Genomic DNA, 17,884 nt, shown 5'->3' on the forward strand with positions numbered 1-17,884 from the left:
TCTCCTCCTACAGAGTAAAGGAACTAAGATTCAAACCTGAGTCTTTCTGTTTCCAGGCAGCTCTGCATAATTCATGCTTAACAGAAAATGATTCAGTCATGTTCTGAACTGTGTCTTGTTAGTTAATACACAGTTTGTTTTCTAAATAAAAAGTCTCTCATATTTCCTAAAGTTAAAGAATTGGGTTTGAATAAGCAAGTTGTTAATGTGATAGTAAAGTGGTAATTAAGGAAGTGTAATAGCAAAGAAACATGAGGATTTGTTGATGCAACTGATAACACAGCCTTTCCGTTTCCCGTCAGAGGTCAGGTTCTTCCTGTGAAAGCCTCCATGCTACTCCATCCCCCAAAAGTGTGGCTTCTTTTACAGCACTGAGGAGGGCCAGCCTGCATTCTTCTAACACCAGTCTGAACCAGCAGCCTGACCCTAACATGGCTTGTGATGCAGCTCAGAGTTTTGCTGCAGAAGATATTGAGGGTATGTAGAAGTTTGGAAAAGTTAAATAAAGCTCAATAGTTTCTCATGGTGGTTTATATCATTTTTCCTTGGAAATTGCGCCTAGTAGCTCTTGGTTTGTCTCCACTCATACCCTTATTCCTTTTGAGGGTAGTAAGTGCTGCCTCTTGTTCAGCTTCCCTACCTCAGCTCTTACAGTTAAAAGTTATACAAATTATGTATATATATGTATATGCACACATCACAACATACCCATCTGTGAGACATGCATGAATGTTTTAGTCTTTCAGTTATAAAGTCAATATTCTGTTATAGGGGGATACGTCCTCATTGTGGTCTAATAGCTGTATTTCCTTTATTAAATATTATAGGAGAAAATCCATGGTGTGAGCAGTAATTATTTGAAAATCACTGTGACCGTCCTTTAGCTTCCTATTCTTGTTTGTGTACATCAGTTTTTGTTCCTGAACTTTATAAGTAACCTGGCTTTATTTATAATTTTCTCAGAAATTGTTAGAGATTATATCCAAGTTTTACAACACCTAATTATGATCAACTGATCTCTTACAGGGTCTGAACAATCTTTTCAACAACTTCGACCAGAATATTCTTCACAGGAAGGGAGCCAGCATGCCGATCTACCAAGCATTTTTAGCATTGAAGCGAGAGCTTCTTCCCAAGGTGTGGAAAATCAGAACTGTTCCTCTGAACAAAATGAACTGTTACAAAATCAGCAAAAAAGTGTTCATTTCCAGCTCTCAGTAGGAAATTTGCAAAGTTTGGTCTTCAATTCATCTGGTGAGGCTAATGTATTTCATCAGTTAAATCTACAGCATATCACTCCATGTGGTTCTACCTCTAGTGAGTGGTCAATAAAAGACCAACCAGAAGGCAGAAAAGACAGACTGGGCTTTGAAAAACTATCAGAAAGACTTGATACAGTGTTACAAGGTCAAGGATTCACTGCTGATAAAAAAGAAACCTGTGATTTAAATCCACACATAGAGGAAATTGACTCTCATTTATGTGTAAGGACAGTAGAGATGGGAACTTCAATTCAGATACCATATTCACTCACTGTTCAGAATGAAAAATGTCTTCAGGATTCAACTATGGCAGGAATTCCAACAATCATAGGAAACCCATCTCAACTTGCACAATCAGAGCTCTTTGTAAATTCTGGATCATTTTCATTACAGAGATCTATTCCAGTCTGGGTAAGTGAAATCTGTGCTGTACACCTGAATACATTTTCAGGAAAGACTTTGAAAACAAAACTGCAGGACATGCAACAAAGCTCCTTGTTCACATTCCTATCTGAGAGTCTCATAATCATTGGAAATCTCCAGTGAAATGTAGAAATGACAGATTTTTCAATTTGACCTCCCTCTGAATTTTACATTTCTTTCTTTCCAATTTACATTTCTCTTCTCCAGCTTACCTGAAGAATGATAGCTAAGCCTATGCTTCAGCAGTCACTTGAACATAGCTTTTACCTTCTAGTACTGTTTGTCCTGCCACAGATAAGCAGAAAATAAGGTGTTTTGGTCACCTTTTGGATCTTCTTGTATTCTTGTTGAGTATTTAAAGGCTGTTCCCTTACAAAGGGTGCTCTAGCAGCAGTGAGCTGCATTTGGCTGCAGCCCAGTAGCCAGCCACCACTACATTTAGATAGGATGCAAACTCTGATTCTGTACAGCCCCTACTCACTATGGCCACCTAGTCCTGTAAGCATTTGGCTTTATAATATATGGAGTAGACCTTCTCTGGTGTCCATAGTTGAATGTGGTTTCCCTTTTGTTAAACAGGAAACAGAATCTGGCCATGGTATAATGGAAGAACCAGAACTTACATTGACAAGCACCAGTGATATCAGTATTGCTGAAATGGATTTTGCAAACTTAACCCTAGAAGAAAAGAGAGAAAATGAGGCAAAGAGCTGTTTTCAGGTAAATTTCACAGTTCTCAATAAACGTCAATTATATAGCAACCCATTGTTGAAATGTAGGGGATAAGGGTATTTTTACTTTGATTTGTACATGGCATTTCTTCTTACAGTATCACTGTCTGAATGTGCTGACAGTAGGAAACTGACAGTGGGTAAGCTGATAGGGCTACTGCTGCTGGTGCTTAGTCCTTCAGTCATGTCTGCCTCTGAGCGACTCCTGCCAGGATCCTCTGTCCTTGAGGACAGACTCTTCTGTCCAGGCAAGAATACTGGAGTGGATAGCCTGTCCCATCTCCACATAAACTTCCTAACCCAGGAATCAAACCAGGGTCTCCTGCATTGCAGGCAGATTCTTCACCAGCTGAGCTATCAGGGAAGCACAATTACATGGCACAAAACAGTGCTAACAAAGTGCTATTCAGTTTAGTCACTCAGTCATGTCTGACTCTTTGTGACCCCATGGGCTGCAGCACGCCAGGCTTCCTTGTCCATCACCAACTCCTGGAGCATGCTCAAACTCATGCCCATTGAGTTGGTGATGCCATAAAACCAACTTGTCCTCAATCATCCCCTTCTCCAGCCTTCAGTCTTTCCCAGCATCAGCATCAGTCTTTTCCAGCGAGTCTGTTCTTTGCATCAGGTGGCCAAAGTAGTGAAGCTTCAGCATCAGTCCTTCCAATGAATGTTCAGGACTGATTTCCTTTAGGATGGACGGGTTGGATCTCCGTGCTGTCCAAGGGACTCTCAAGAGTCTTCTCCAACACCACAGTTCAGAAGCATCAATTCTTCAGCTTTCTTTATAGTCCAACTCTCACATCGATACATTACCGGAAAAACCATAGCTTTGACTAGACAGACCTTTGTCAGCAAAATAATGTCTCTGCTTTTTAGTATGCTGTCTAGATTGGTCATAGCTTTTCTTCCAAGGAGCAAGTGTCTTAATTTCATGGCTGCAGTTACCATCCACAGGGATTTTGGAGCCCAAGAAAATCAAGTCTGTTTCCATTGTTTCCCCATCTATTTCCCATTAAGTGATAGGACTGGATGCCATGATCTTTGTTTTTTGAATGTTGAGTTTTAAAAGCTTTTTCACTCTCCTCTTTCACCTTCATCAAGCAGCTCCTCATATCCTCTTCACTTTCTGCTATAAGGGTGGTGTCATCTGCACATCTGAAGTTATTGATATTTCTCCCGGCAATCTTGATTCCATCTTATGCTTCATCTAGACTGGCATTTCGCATGATGTACTCTGCTTATAAGTTAAATAAGCAGGGTAACAATATACAGTCTTGACTTACTCCTTTCCCAATGTGGAACCAGTCCATTGTTCCATGTCCAGTTCTAACTTGATTTCCAGGGGGAAGATTAGGTGGTGTGGTATTCCCATCTCTTGAAGAATTGTACACAAGTTTGTTGTGATCCACAGAGTCAAAGGCTTTGGCATAGTCGATAAAGCAGATATTTTTCTGGAACTCTCGTTTCTTCTATGACCCAGTGAAGTGCCTCAGTCATGTCCAATTCTTTGCGACCCCATGAACTGTAGCCTGTCAGGCTCCTCTGTCCATGGGATTTTCCAGGCAAGAATATCGGAGTGGGTTGCCATTTCCTTCTCCAATGGATGTTGGCAATTCTACCTCTGGCTCCTCTGCCTTTTCTAAATCCAGCTTAAACATCTGGAAATTCTCTGTTCGTGTACTGTTGAAGCCTTGCTTGGAGAATTTTGAGCATTACTTTGCTAGCATTAGACTTAACTGTTGGTGTAGATGGTCCATGGGGTCGCAAAGACTGAGCAACTTCACTTTACTTTGCTAGCATGGATGAGTACAATTGTGCTGTAGTTTGAACATTCTTTGGGATTGGAATGAAAATTTACTGTTTCCAGTCCTGTGTCCACTGCTGAGTTTTCCAAATTTGCTGGCATATTGAGTGCAGCAGTTAAGAGCATGTTTTAGGATTTGAAATAGCTCAACCTGGAATTCCATCACCTCCACTAGCTTTGTTTGTGATGCTCCCCAAGACTCACTTGACGTTGCACTCCAGAGTGGTTACCTGTAGGTGAGTGATCATACCATTGTGATTATCTGGGTCATGAAGATCTTTTCTGTACAGTTCTTCTGTGTATTCTTGTCACCTCTTCTTAATATCTTCTGCTTCTATTAGGTCCATACTGTTTTCTGTCCTGTATTGTGCCCGTCTTTGCATGAAATGTTCCCTTGGTAGCTCTAATTTTCTTGAGCTCTTTTCCATTTTCCATTCTATTGTTTTCGTCTGTTTCTTTGCATTGATCTGTTAGGAAGGCTTTACCTCTCCTTGTTATTTTTCGGAATTCTGCATTCAGATGAGTATATCTTTCCTTTTTTCCTTTGCCTTTCTCTTCTATCTCTGTAAGGCACTATCAGATCTAATCCCTTGAATCCATTTGTCACTTCCACTGTATAATCAAGGGATTTGATTTAGTGGGTTCTAGTGATTTTCCTACTTACTTCAATTTAAGTCTGAATTTGGCAATAAGGAGTTCATGATCTGAGCTACAGTCAGCTCCTGTCTTGTTTTTGCTGACTGTATATTCTTTGAAGCTGAAGATGGATATCAGTCTGATTTTGTTATTGACCATCTGGTCATGTCCATGTGTAGAGTCATCTCCTGTGTAGGGTTAGGGTTGAAGAGTGTTTGCTGTGTGGTGGTGGTAGTGTAGTTACCTCTGGCAACCCCATAGCCTGCCATGCCCCTCTATCCATGGGATTCTCCAGGCAAGAATACTGGAGTGGGTTGCCATTTCCTTCTTGAAGAGGATCTTCCCAACCCAGGAATTGAACCCAGGTCTCCTGCACTGCAGGAGCTATGAGGGAAGCTTGCTGTGTACTCTTAACAAAAATGTTAGGCTTTGCCCTGCTGCTGGTACTCCAAAGTGAAACTTGCCCATTACTTCAGGTATCTCTTGACTTCCTACTTTTGCATCCCAGTCCCCTATGATGAAAAGGACATCTTTTTGGGGTGTTAGTTCTAGAAGGTCTTGTAGGTCGTCATAGAACCGTTCAACTTCAGCTTCTTCGGCATTATTGGTTGGAGCATAGACTTGGATTACTGTGGTAAGTCAATGATTTCCTTTGGAAACAAGTAAAGATCCTTCTCTTGTTTGAGATTGCACTCAAACACTGCATTTTGGACTCTTGTTGACTATGAGGGCTTCTTCTAAGGGATTCTTGCCCACAGTAGTTGATAAAATGGTTTAACTCAGATGACCGAGTTAAATTTACTCATTCCAGTCCATTTTAACCCATTTAGATTGCTAAAATGTTGATGTTCACTCTTGCCACTTTCACTTTCAATTTGTCTTGATTCATGACCTAACATTCCAGGTTCCTATGCAGTATTGGACTATCACCAGCCACATCCTAACATTGTTTTCACTTTGGCTCCTTCTCTTCTGTTGACCTGAGGAGTTCCATCTTTCAGTGTTGTATTGTTTTGCCTTTTCATACTGTTTAAGCTTCTCCAGTGGACCACGGTCTCTCAGAACTCTCCACCATGGGTGGCCATCTTGGGTGGCCCTAGAGGGCATGGCTCAGTTTCATTGAGCCTTTCATTCACAAGGCTGTGGTCAATGGATCCAGCCACTAACTAAGTGCTCTTGCTTTGTAAGTTTTCCTTTACATTTTTCAGTTCTTGCTTGACTCATCCTTTCTAGAAAATTCAGTCTTAAAGTTATTTTTAAATTAACTGAATTTTCTGAAAGGCAGTTCCAAAAGAACTAGGGTTTAAGTTTAGAGCCTTTAAGTCTGTAAAAGTCTTCTCTGAAGTGTTAAAGTCTTCTATGACTTTCTTGCAATTAGGTGAGTGAATTTCTGCCTCTTGTGTCAGAAACAGAAAACTCAGATTATCCAGCTATGTCAGAACATCCACTGGAGAAACCAACTCTGTGTGCAGGTATGTGCATCAGATTGGTGAACCCACACCCATTGAACTTGAATTTGTATACTGCTGACATACATAATTTAAAAAAAACTTTTAAACAGAAACCTTTTCAAGGTGTACAGCTGCAACAGAGAGCTTACAAGAAGCATTCATAAAAAGAAAAAAGGCATTTATAGAGAGATCCTCTCAGAGACAGAAAGAGATAAAGGATAAAGTTCACGCCTCTGGAAATTCTCAAACCAAAACAATAACGGAGAAAACTACAGGTATCTGTTATCAAAGTGAACTGTGTATTTACTTAGTGGTTTTACTCAGTGGCATTACATATTTTACTCAGTGGCTTGTTCTCCACTCAGGTTCATTTGTAAGTCACCTAAAGGGTATGAGTAAAGTTAAGGCGTCTCTTCCTAAAGATAAAAAGACTGCACAACCCCATACGCACCAAAGGCCACTAGGGTATGTATATGGATTTATATATATCTGATGGACAAAGGAATGGCAACCCACTGCATGGGAAATCCCTTGGCTACAGTTCATGGGGTTGCATAGTCAGATGCAAGTTTAGTGACTAAACACGTACCTCAAGTGTCTGTCTTTAATTCCATACAAATTTCCTATAGATTATACCTTCAATTAGCTGAAATGAAAAAGCAGAAAGAAGAGAAAGCAAAGCAAGGACAAAAGAATTTCATAAGGTAAGCAGCATCCCACACATACCCCCAACTTTTCATGTCTAAGGCACATCAGAGCCTAATATTAATAACTGATATTATTTCCTCCACAGAAAACATTAGAGAAGCTTCGAGCCAGAAATACATGCTGACTTTCTGCACAAAGGTTTCTTTTTATTCATAACATTATTATTTAAGTCAATAAATTTTTAAGGATTTTCACACGTCCTGATTCTTTCCACTGCCAGTCACCATAGTTCCTCCAAAGTTGTCACCTTCAAGGCAGCCCTGAAGAAGAGTTAAATTTGGTTAAATTTGGAAGACATTTACATTTTACTTTCCCACATCACCAGTCATGGATATAAGTGGCTTGTATCTCCATCAGGAAAACACAGCACTATCGAGTGACTATTATATCCAATGGAGAATTCAATCTTTGGTCACAGCGTTAAGGGCTCTAGGATTTGGTCCCATCAGCCCTCTTTGAAATGACCTACAAAAATTATTTTCTCTAATGTGTACATACCTACAAAAAGTTCTGCTCAATCCACAGCTGTGATGCCTGTATAACAGAAATATTAAAGGTTTCATTTTCAGAGATGCTCACGTAAAGTTCTGAAGCCAGCTACCCCAGTCAACTAGAAAACAACTCCAGAAATCTAGGCATAGACTGTTCCATGCTAGGCATAGGCTACCAATGTCTGGGTACTAGAACAGTGCTAAACTTCACAAGTGTTAATTAAAGCTAATAAAATGTTCCCAACAGGCTGAATGCTAACAAAGTAGCAGGAAGAAAAACCTAGTTGGGATTTTGTTTTACGGTCATGTCCACAGCAAATGAGAAACTGCATTCTAAAAGCCTTGGTAATGACCATCAAAACCTGACAGATAGAACAAATTACTTGCCACAGCTGTTTTAGTTGGGCCTCTCTGATCTTCAGTGGAGTGCACTTCAAAGTTTGCCACCTACAGAAAAGGATTTTAATAACTGGGACTGATTCGGTTCCATTTTCATTCATACCTAAGCTTTGTTGCAAAACATACATGTCATCAGGCAACTTTAATATTAGAGCTTTCGTGTTTTTAAAATATAGTTTTAATATGGATGTTCAGAAAGGCTATTTTCACTCAGCCTATTCAGAGCAGTTGAACAATTTGCCCATCATCATAACATCACTGAAAAAAACAGAAAAAACACCCAACGGGCTGTTTAAACGTCTAGTTTTTTCCATTAAATACAAGGGGGGAAGAATGAAAATCTTACCTGTAATCTTTAAGATCCAATTTCCTCAAGCAGTTCACTATAGGTTCCTAGAAGTTAAATATAGCAAGTACATTGGTGTTTATTCTTTCATCTTTCCTAATATTGAAAAGCCATATTATATCCAGTTTTTACTCACGAGCCTAGCAAAAAATGTTACAGGTCTCATTGTCACCACTGCAATAAAACTACAGGGATGGAAGCAAAACCTGTGTTCTCAATGTAGCCACATTAACAGTTTATGGACACCATGAACAAGTGCCCATTTTCAGTAGAATGAGGCTTTATAAGTAAGTTTCCCAAGCTTAAGAGAATGTGCGAAAGACTTCTTCTGCACCTGTACAGCTCCAGTCCATGGGGTTGCTAAGAGTTGGACACAACTGAGCACACTTTTCACTTTCATGCATTGGAGAAGAAAATGGCAACCCACTCCAGTGTTCTTGCCTGGAGAATCCCAGGGACGGGGGAGCCTGGTGGGCTGCCGTCTATGGGGTCGCACAGTCGGACATGACTGATGCGACTTAGCAGCAGCAGTAGCACCCATATAGAAGTTCCACTGTTTTGCTAAGCATGCTATCAGTAAAGGAAAGCTGCTAAAAGCAACAGAAAGTGAAAAGCAAAATACCTGTTTAGGGTCAGGAGATGGGATGTCTAGTTCTTCATGACAACCACAGAAAAAAAAAGTTATTAGTTACTATTGAAGATTATGTCAAACTGAACAGTATAAGAAACAAAAAGGATACTGTATCAGTAGAAATACCAGGTCTGACATGCACAAAGCAAAAAAACCAACGATGCCAGATACTGAATTTATATCGCACTGTCTTTTGAACAGCCAGCAGGAACAAACTGCTGAATGCAGATACCATGCAGTGCAGTTATGATTGAACTGGAACCATCCCAACCTCATTCTGTAATGATACTCTCTGAGAAATTTACTTCCACACACACCTCTAAAATTTTTTAACATGTAAAATAATTTTTTCCTATTTGTCATTCCAGCAAGGCAACTACATTAACTCTTATCTTAAACTATAAACTTAGTATTACCTTTTTACCCTCTCTATACCTATAAAACTTACATAGGAAACTATTCAATCATACTTGATATTTACATGCTAGTTGAATAAAATGTGCAAGTGACCAGGGCATTTCCATGCCCTACACATGCTGTGTCTTCATTTTTTTCCAATTCTGTAAGTACAAATATTACAGCAAATTTTTGGCCAAAATCTTGATAATTCTGTTTTACACCTAAATAACTAGCAGTCACAATAGTAATGGAATGCCATACTCAAAATTTACATTGTTTTCAGAACTTCTGAATCCTATTTGAATAGAAATTATATTCTACTTACCTCTAAAAGCTTATCAAGTTCAAATGATATTAATTCCTACAGATACCAAATAAAAGATTATGGGTTACTTACTCATGATTAAAAAACAAAAACCTAAATATATGCTTATTTAAATATTTTGTTATACTCAGCTCTATCAGAATTAAGTTTTAATTCATATCTGTATCATTCAGCAGTTGAACATTAAATTCATCATCTGAACTGGAATGGTAACCCCCCCCAAATTATAGTCACTAACTAAAAACTTACCTATGTTATCACACCCTAGAACTTGACAGAGATCATTGGGATATGCCAATACCTAAGATAAAAAAAAATTGTTAGGTTTTTCATAGTTTAATAGGCAGCTATGTCTTGTAGTTCTTTCCCACAGATCTAACAGGTAGTTCTATGAGTAAAGGAAACTACATAGTTACTCTATGAGGCGTTTCCAACGACGTAGGTTTATAGAAAAAGCCCCATCGGGATAGACCTCAACTGTTGCTTAATCATTGTTTAATTAATTTTAAATTAAGTAATTTAAAGAATACCATGAATTAATCACATGATATGTAGTTTTAAATCAATGCTTAGGAAAAGTTAGTATAAAGTACCAAGTAGCTATTACAGGTAAACCAAAAAATTGCATATGTAAATTTAAGCTTGATTATTAAGAACTTTATTACTACAATGTGTTTAACCTTGCAGTGCCCACATTACTGCAAAACTATTTAAATGAATTTTTGGCTTTAAATTGAGAACTATAATACAAAATATTCTCATTGATAACTGGCATCATTCAGATTTATGAAATTATATGTCCTGTGTAGTCATTTCTAGCATTGCACTATTAAATTTTCTACTTCATTTTAGTATATGCATCCCTTAATTGTGGGATGCATCCCTGCTGGTTTACTGGTTAAGACTCAGCACTTCCACTGCAGGGGATGTGGGTTCTATATTCAACATCTCTATTAGAGAAATGCAAATCAAAACTATAATCAAGTACCATCTCACATTGGTCAGAATGGCCATCGTTTTAAGTCTACAAATAATAAATGCCAGAGTGTTGGAGAAAAAAAAAAGGAACCTTCTCCTACATTGTTGGTGGGAATGTAAATTGGTACTGCCACTACAGAAAACAGTAGAGCTACCATATGATGAGCAATCCCACGCAAAGAAAAATATGGTTAGAAAGGATACAGGCACCTGTGTTCACTACAGCACTGTTCCAAGATATGGAACCAACATAAATGTCCACTGAGAGGTGAACTGATAAAGATGTGTGGGAGGGGTGTGTATATTACTCAGCCATTAATATGAAAATGATGCCATTTGCAGCAACATGGATGGACCTAGTGATATACAAAGCAAACTAAGTCAGAAATAGGTATCATTTATATGTGGAATCAGATACGGACTTGTGGTTGGACAGGAGATGGCGGTGTGGGGGAGCCATGGACTGGGAACTTGGGATTAGCAGATACAAATTCATAAGATAAACAAGTGCTTACTATATATAGCACAGGGAATTAATATTCTGTGATAGATCATAAAGAAAAAAGAACAAAAATAAAAATCATATAACTGAGTCACTTTGTTGTACAGCAGAAATTAGCACTGTAAATCAACTATACTTCAATAAATTTTAAAATAAATTATATAGAGGGTGTTAGGAGATTAAAAATACATATGCTTCAAGAGGAGATAGCCAAGATTCTGATAGCTTATAGTTCTAGGACCCTTTCCTGTAAGCAAAGTAAAGCTGGCACAATGTCGCTATAAAACATGCCAATCCTGAGATTCATTTTCTGAAATTACATAATGAATAGAAATTTAAAGTTGGCAAAAATGCCTTTCAAAAATTAAAACTCTGGAGAAATTCTGACAATGTATCATATTTACACAAATCTGAACCAAACTCACCTAAAGCGTTAGACATACCTTTGGAAAATCCAGACACTGTATTCCGAAGATAAAAGCCTAAAAAGAGGAGCCCATCTTCGTTTGTTTTATGTCAACATTAAAACTGAGTACTAGGATCAATACAGCTGGTAATTTAAAAGCTTATTTAACTTTATAGCCCTGGAAGCAATCTTTATGCTCATCAATACACACCCATTTTATGGATCATGTTCCTTCTTATCTGTATCAAAACTCATACTGAACAATGAGTTGTGGGTTGCAAAAGAGGACTTACTTTTGCACTTGTCTGTTAAGTCTTTGTCCACAAATTAAACAAAAACAAACACAAGTGCTACTGTAAAATGTATTATATACAGTGGTGATGAAATGATATTGAAATACAGGCAGTTAGGAAGGGAAAATTAAGTTATTAAGTACTCAGCATTTCACACTAAACTTGTCTAAGTAAAACAAAAACAGGAAGTTGTAGGTACCGTAAGGAGGGTAGCTGAGGAAAAAAAAAATCACTATTTATGCAGACTTTTCAAGATTACAATCTGTTACTTGATTCAGTGCTCAAATGGTACCTTTAAGTTCTCTTACCTAGAAATAAACCATCATAGGCAAAAACAGAATGACTTTTGTTTATTATTTGTCAAGTCAATCTCTGCTGTTAACAGCCTCAATTTTTTCTACATAATTTTTATTATAATTACTACTTCAGGAGTTTCACAAATCTGTTTTAAGTATTCTTTATTTTCTTACAGGGTGGTTTTTTCTAAGGCTGGCATATACTTTCATACTTATCATCTTCACTTTTATTCTGTTTACCTTGTCTGGTATTTATAATCCTATCTCTCTTCAGCCCACTTTGTCCTCTGTCCAGTGTTTAGATTTTGATGTTCTCTTTTTAAGCAAAGCAGTTTCTTCAGTATATTCCTCTTGATCCAAATATACATTCTTCTTCTTTGGAAATTCAGAACTTATTATGAAATAACTATTCTCCTGCATAGGAAGTATTGGTAGACATATAACCAATTTTACTGCACTAGTAATTACATGCAACTAAGTTACTTAAAATAACCTGAAAATTACATTTGGATTTTTTCTCATTTGATATCCTAGTAACAATAAAACACATTAAAATTTACAATACTATTGACACTTGTATTGACATAGTACTGCTAATTGATGTTCTCAATTATCTATAAAATTCTCATTTTTATCCTCACATTCTTGCACCAAGGGCATTGAGCCTTTCTAAAATTTGATAGTAACACTACAGGATAAAAATCTCCTTTTGTCAACTCCTGCCCTCCCAAAACGAAATGGAATAAAAATGTCACTTACCACCAACTTAATATCACATTCATCATGTTCAAGGTTTGCTGCAATCTCCTCCTCTGCTCTGTAATATTTAAAACATTACTCAGATGACAGTAAATTCATAGCATTCTGTTATGACATACAACTGAACCAGCAATACCAGTTATATCACTATTGAATATTAAGTATGAATATTTAATATTAAGTAACATTTAATCCTTAATTAATGAATTTCTCCTGAGAAATCTGTATGCAGGTCATGAAGCAACAGTTAGAACTGGACACGGAACAAGACTGGTTCCAAATTGGGAAAGGAGTGCGTCAAGGCTGTATATTGTCGCCCTGCTTATTTAACTTATATGCAGAGTGCATCATGAGAAGTGCCAGGCTGGATGAAGCATAAGCTAGAATCAAGATTACCAGGAGAAATATCATTAACCTCAGATATGCAGATGGCACCACCCTTATGGCAGAAAGCGAAGAAGAACTAAAGAGCCTCTTGATGAAAGTGAAAGAGGAGAGTGGAAAAGTTGGCTTAAAACTCAACATTCAGAAAACTAAGATCATGGCATCTGGTCCCATCACTTCAGGGCAAGTAGATGGGGAAACAATGGAAACAGGGACAGACTTTTCTTGGGCTCCAAAATGACTGCAGATGATGACTGCAGCCATAAAATTAATAGATGCTTGCTCCTTGGAAGAAAAGCCACGACCAACCTAGACAGCATATTAAAAAGCAGAGATGTTACTTTGTTGATAAAGGTTCATCTAGTCAAAGCTATGGTTTTTCCAGTAGTCATGTATGGATGTGAGTGACCATAAAGAAAGCTGAGCACTGAAGAATTGATGGTTTTGAACTGTGGTGTTGGAGAAGACTCTTCAGAGTCCCTTAGACTGCAGGGAGATCCAACCAGTCAATCCTGAAGGAAATCAGTCCTGAATATTCCTTGGAATGACCAATGCTCAAGCTGAAACTCCAATACTTTGGCCACCTGACGTAAAGAACCAACTCCTTGGAGAAGACCCTGATGCTGGGAAAGACTGAAGGCAAGAGAAGGGGATGACAGAGGGTGAGATGGTTGGATGGCATCATCGACTGAATGGACATTAGTTTGAGCAAGCTCTGGGAGCTGGTGATGGACAGGGAAGCCTGGCATGCTGCAGTCGGTGAAGTCTCAAAGAGTCAGACATGACTGAGCGACTGAACTGAACATTTAATATGAATTTTAAACATTAAAACTATTAAGTCAAAATCGAAACAAACTGATATAATGTGGAGCAACATTAAAATTTAAAAGCCCAACAATGTTCAAAATTGTTCCAATGTCTGAACTTACGCTGACTCTTCAATAGGAGAGAGAGATCCATCATCATCCAAGTATCTGTATCTTCGACTATCAAGGTCTTCTTTTTCTAAATCTTCAGCAACATTCATCTGCTTCAAGGATTCCTTGAGGTAGTATTCATACTTCAGTTTTTCAAGGTAGTTAAAAAATCCTCTTGCCACTGCTTGCTATATACCAGAACATCCTGTTGTAAGTCACGGACTTGGAAAAAAATTTTTTTCTGCCACAGCTTAGCAGATAGATGCTTATGTTCTAAAATAACAAGGAAGCTGTAACTCTGCCATATGGCAATCAGCTCTATCCAACACTGCTTAGATAAAGAATTCACTGTTCTACCGAGTTACCAAAGGTGGTACACCAAGAAAAACAAGCACAACAAGCATAAATCTTGTATATGGTCAACTTTGTTGACCATATACATACAAGCCCAAGTACTACTTTGAACTGAAGGATGGAGGTGGCATTTAAGTGGCAGTATAGTCAGGATAAAGAAGTATTATCAAAGTTGCAAATTGCATGCTCCAGGTGTTACCTAAATTCTAAAAGTGACTAACAACTCATTTCACACATTTAAGCTGTGTATAAGCATATATAAATAATTACCTCAAAGGTTAAAATTTTTCTCCAAGGTAATGGTTTTCTTCCATTTTCTGATACTAAAGACTTCTAAAGACTTTTTTAATGCAAATTGAAATGTCTGTTTTAGTCACTTTTAAACATAAAAGGTTAATAATTACTAATCCTTTCCAATAAATCAGATTTTAGAACAAGTGACTACAAATTATGCAGTCACTTAAAATTCAAATATTTGTGTCTACTGCTATGAACTGGCTGATCTGTCAGGTGATTCTGTCAGAAATGACATCTACTAAAGCCACTGAATACGAAAGTCAGGTGTGGGTTTGACTTACGTTATAGTAAAACAACTAGGCATTATTTGAGTTTTAGGAATGATGTTTAAAACCTGTTTGGGTAAGAGCAAGGTATAAAAACGTCCTTGGAGCACTTTACATGCAGATACATCCACCCAATATACTAGTAAAGATTACATCCAGAAGCCCAAGTCAACTTTGAACTGAAGGATGGAGGTGGCATTTAAGTGGCAGTATGGTCAGGATAAAGAAGTATTATCAAAGTTGCAAACTGCATGCTCCAGGTGTTATCTAAAAGTGACCAACAACTCATTTCACACATTTAATCTGTGATTAGCATATATAAATAATTACCTCAAAGGTTAAAATTTTTCTCCAAGGTAATGGTTTTCTTCCATTTTCTGATTCTAAAGATGGGAAACCAGGTCTTTTGTCTTTAAATTGTTCCTCAGTAATTTGTGAGAATTTCCTGGTTCTCCTTCCTTTTGGTCTTCCTGCTGATCTTCCCGTTGGCTTGTATTTCTTCTTTTTCCGTTTCCATTTCTTATTTTTGAATCTTTCAAAAATAGCCTTTAAAGTCAGTGGTATTGGCTCTATGGATGAGTCACTAGATGACTCTGTTGCTTGAGTACTTTTGGGTATGTGAACGAATTTTCTAATAGTGTTTCTTTGCTTCTGTTTAGGTGGAACAGGAACATACTGAGTTTTAAATAAGCTGCTACCAGAGGAAGAGTTGTCACTAGAAAACAGGGAAAGATTAATTGCACCCTCTCAAATTACTGAATATTTATTACCAGTAATATACTTTTTTAAAATCAAAGCAGGAAAACATGCTTAGAATAATTTCTTAAAAGATGGGCTCAGTACTAACAAACTGCTAAAGTGGGCCATAATGCCACTCCCATGGTGATCCTTCATGTATCCAAGTTCCATAAAGGCATCCTGTTCACGGCTAGATCCTAAACTAAGTAAGACAAAGCCTCCTCTAAATAAAACAAAAAGTATCTTGTAGAGAGGTATCTGATGTAAATATACTAGAAATGCTCATGTGATTTCCCAGTGAGATCAATGATTTAGACTAGATACCTTTCATAATATATAAGTCAGCTGCCTTGCTAACATGAATTAATGAGAACAAACTAAAACCCCTCTTATAGTTCAAAACTTCAAAGGCCTGTCCAAACCAAGTTTTCCTTTTCTGTTCCAATTCTTGAAAATAACATTTACCACCCCTCATTACTAATGATTTATGCCCTCCCAGTAATTTAAATACAGTAAATATTACCATCCAGTCTCTTATCTAGGAAAAATCTGGTGGCTTTTTTTAAAGGCACTTACCTTTGATTCTCAGTTTCCACAGCTGAATCAAATGCCGTTGCATAGTTAAGAGAATCCATTCTTGATCCAAGTCCCTCTCAAATTATCTTTTGCTTTCAATAGATTTCTGACCGTGAAAATCTGGTAAATGTGGTGTAGTTTCCCTGAACAAATTAATGCCAACAGTTAGTGATAAGAGTAATGCAAATATTGATGTAGCTGTGAGTTATGTAAGTAATATGTAAACTAAGGCCACATCACTTACGAAGCCTTTAATATTTTCTGGTTGTTAACTGTAATTTTAGATCAATTCTAAAACCTAGAGATTTGATTCACGGGTTCTGTTTGTTTTGCCTCCTTCATCTGTACAATGGAATAAGATTCCAGAAGAGCAGGTAATTTCCAACAGTATCAAGGAACTTTCCCAGCAGGAAAAAATGTTAATTTTAACCCTAAGCCATAGTAATGTACAATGAAGAGTATCAGTGTTCAACGGAAGTTAACTACTATGTGTGGCCTCAGTATAGCAGGGGAAATAATCATTAGGTCTTACTACCTCAATCCAAACTCCTGGTCTGAGATTTACTATTAGGGTATTAAAAGTTGTAAATTCTCCAAATTCTCAATAAAAGGCTTACAGACTACGACAATGTCCGTTGTCTTTTTTTTCACTTCCGTTGATACAGTATTTTGGGCAAAATTTTTAAAAAGATAATGTCTTTTACTTCTCAACCTCCCTTATAGAGAGTGCCATCATTCTCCCACTGTTCTTAGTTTTTAGCATTTTAAGAGCGATATATTTCAAATACAGGAAAATAACAGGTCACAGATCTCAAGCTTTGCAAAATCTAAGCCATGAAGTAACTGCCTTTAAAAACAAGTTAAACGAAAAGTGGATCCAATGACAGCGATGGCATACCTGAGCGTATTATCAAAACTAAAGTTAACACAGTCTTTTCCGGAATCTGGAAAGCAATCCTGTGCAAGTGCTGCTTCCTAGTCGGGTACTCTGACCGTACCACGCGACCGCGAACAACTCGTCCTCGGCGCCTTGCGCGATCCTGGGGCGAGCGTCTCCAGGAGGCGCCCACCTCGGGCAAGGATGGCGTTAGCAACCGCCATTCAGAGAATGAGCATTATTTATGCTCCACTGTAACATTCACGGGCCACGGTCGCAATGCAGCCCTAGGCCCGCAGTCCACAACCACCGAGGGCCCCCCGCCATCAGGGCCCAACTCCCGGGGCTGCGCCCGGCCCCGCCGCGCCCGGAAAAAGCCACAAGAGCGACCCCTCCGCCTCCCGCAAGGCCCGGACGCCCGTGTCCTCTTTCCGACCCCTCCAGAGGCGGATGGCATATACTAACCTGCGCCGGCTCGACACAGGCTCCTGCTGCCGACAACAACCTACAGACCACAGCCCTCCGAAAAGCAAACAGCAACCAGCCTCCGCAGCCGCGCGGGAGGAAAGGCTGAGCGCGCGGCGCGCCCAAGCTAATAGTGGGGCGGAAGTCTCGCGATAACAACTGGACTC

The 17,884-nt window shown here is 38.4% G+C and overlaps 2 protein-coding genes and 8 non-coding genes across 20 annotated transcripts in view; 1 reads left to right on the top strand and 9 right to left on the bottom strand.

Moving 5' to 3' along the window:
* The window catches only part of CEP295 (centrosomal protein 295), a 55,503-nt gene extending 48,223 nt beyond the window's left edge, over positions 1-7,280 (top strand). For 7 of the 9 annotated variants that reach the window (XM_043876858.1, XM_043876887.1, XM_043876878.1 and 4 more), the window contains 8 exons: positions 303-477; positions 1,027-1,673; positions 2,265-2,405; positions 6,238-6,331; positions 6,421-6,585; positions 6,676-6,775; positions 6,940-7,014; positions 7,104-7,280. In XM_043876858.1, coding sequence (XP_043732793.1) covers positions 303-477; positions 1,027-1,673; positions 2,265-2,405; positions 6,238-6,331; positions 6,421-6,585; positions 6,676-6,775; positions 6,940-7,014; positions 7,104-7,113 — 1,407 coding nt within the window. In that variant the 3' untranslated portion in view covers positions 7,114-7,280. Of the gene's footprint in view, positions 1-302; positions 478-1,026; positions 1,674-2,264; positions 2,406-6,237; positions 6,332-6,420; positions 6,586-6,675; positions 6,776-6,939 lie in introns of all 9 variants that reach the window. The other 2 variants (XR_006335710.1, XM_043876918.1) reach the window with 2 other exon arrangements.
* On the bottom strand, positions 7,144-17,868 carry TAF1D (TATA-box binding protein associated factor, RNA polymerase I subunit D). 3 transcript variants are annotated; one of them, XM_043876965.1, is made up of 14 exons: positions 17,718-17,867; positions 16,376-16,518; positions 15,392-15,776; positions 14,157-14,332; positions 12,844-12,901; positions 12,325-12,498; positions 11,533-11,571; positions 9,859-9,910; positions 9,610-9,645; positions 8,877-8,908; positions 8,255-8,301; positions 7,893-7,956; positions 7,517-7,552; positions 7,144-7,278 (listed from the first exon to the last, which is right to left on the bottom strand). In XM_043876965.1, the coding sequence occupies exons 2-6, from the start codon at positions 16,432-16,434 to the stop codon at positions 12,355-12,357; spliced, it is 822 nt and encodes a 273-aa protein (XP_043732900.1). In that variant the 5' UTR covers positions 16,435-16,518; positions 17,718-17,867; the 3' UTR covers positions 7,144-7,278; positions 7,517-7,552; positions 7,893-7,956; positions 8,255-8,301; positions 8,877-8,908; positions 9,610-9,645; positions 9,859-9,910; positions 11,533-11,571; positions 12,325-12,354. The 3 variants fall into 3 exon arrangements, with proteins under 3 accessions (XP_043732900.1, XP_043732893.1, XP_043732908.1); XM_043876958.1 differs by having other exon boundaries at positions 7,517-7,956; XM_043876973.1 differs by lacking the exon at positions 11,533-11,571 and having other exon boundaries at positions 7,517-7,956; positions 17,718-17,868.
* Positions 7,359-7,485, bottom strand: LOC122677442. The gene has a single exon (XR_006335786.1). It is a non-coding gene; the product is annotated as a small nucleolar RNA SNORA25 (small nucleolar RNA).
* On the bottom strand, positions 7,742-7,864 carry LOC122677468. The gene has a single exon (XR_006335796.1). It is a non-coding gene; the product is annotated as a small nucleolar RNA SNORA32 (small nucleolar RNA).
* On the bottom strand, positions 8,094-8,166 carry LOC122677429. The gene has a single exon (XR_006335779.1). It is a non-coding gene; the product is annotated as a small nucleolar RNA Z40 (small nucleolar RNA).
* On the bottom strand, positions 8,403-8,535 carry LOC122677449. The gene has a single exon (XR_006335788.1). It is a non-coding gene; the product is annotated as a small nucleolar RNA SNORA1 (small nucleolar RNA).
* On the bottom strand, positions 8,992-9,128 carry LOC122677433. Its single transcript, XR_006335780.1, has one exon. It is a non-coding gene; the product is annotated as a small nucleolar RNA SNORA8 (small nucleolar RNA).
* Positions 9,741-9,811, bottom strand: LOC122677497. Its single transcript, XR_006335809.1, has one exon. It is a non-coding gene; the product is annotated as a small nucleolar RNA SNORD5 (small nucleolar RNA).
* LOC122677472 lies at positions 9,957-10,087 on the bottom strand. Its single transcript, XR_006335797.1, has one exon. It is a non-coding gene; the product is annotated as a small nucleolar RNA SNORA18 (small nucleolar RNA).
* Positions 11,720-11,847, bottom strand: LOC122677486. The gene has a single exon (XR_006335804.1). It is a non-coding gene; the product is annotated as a small nucleolar RNA SNORA40 (small nucleolar RNA).
* Positions 17,869-17,884: the final 16 nt, after the last annotated feature.

This window comes from Cervus elaphus, chromosome 2, assembly GCF_910594005.1.
Source record: "Cervus elaphus chromosome 2, mCerEla1.1, whole genome shotgun sequence".
NCBI lineage: Eukaryota > Metazoa > Chordata > Mammalia > Artiodactyla > Cervidae > Cervus > Cervus elaphus.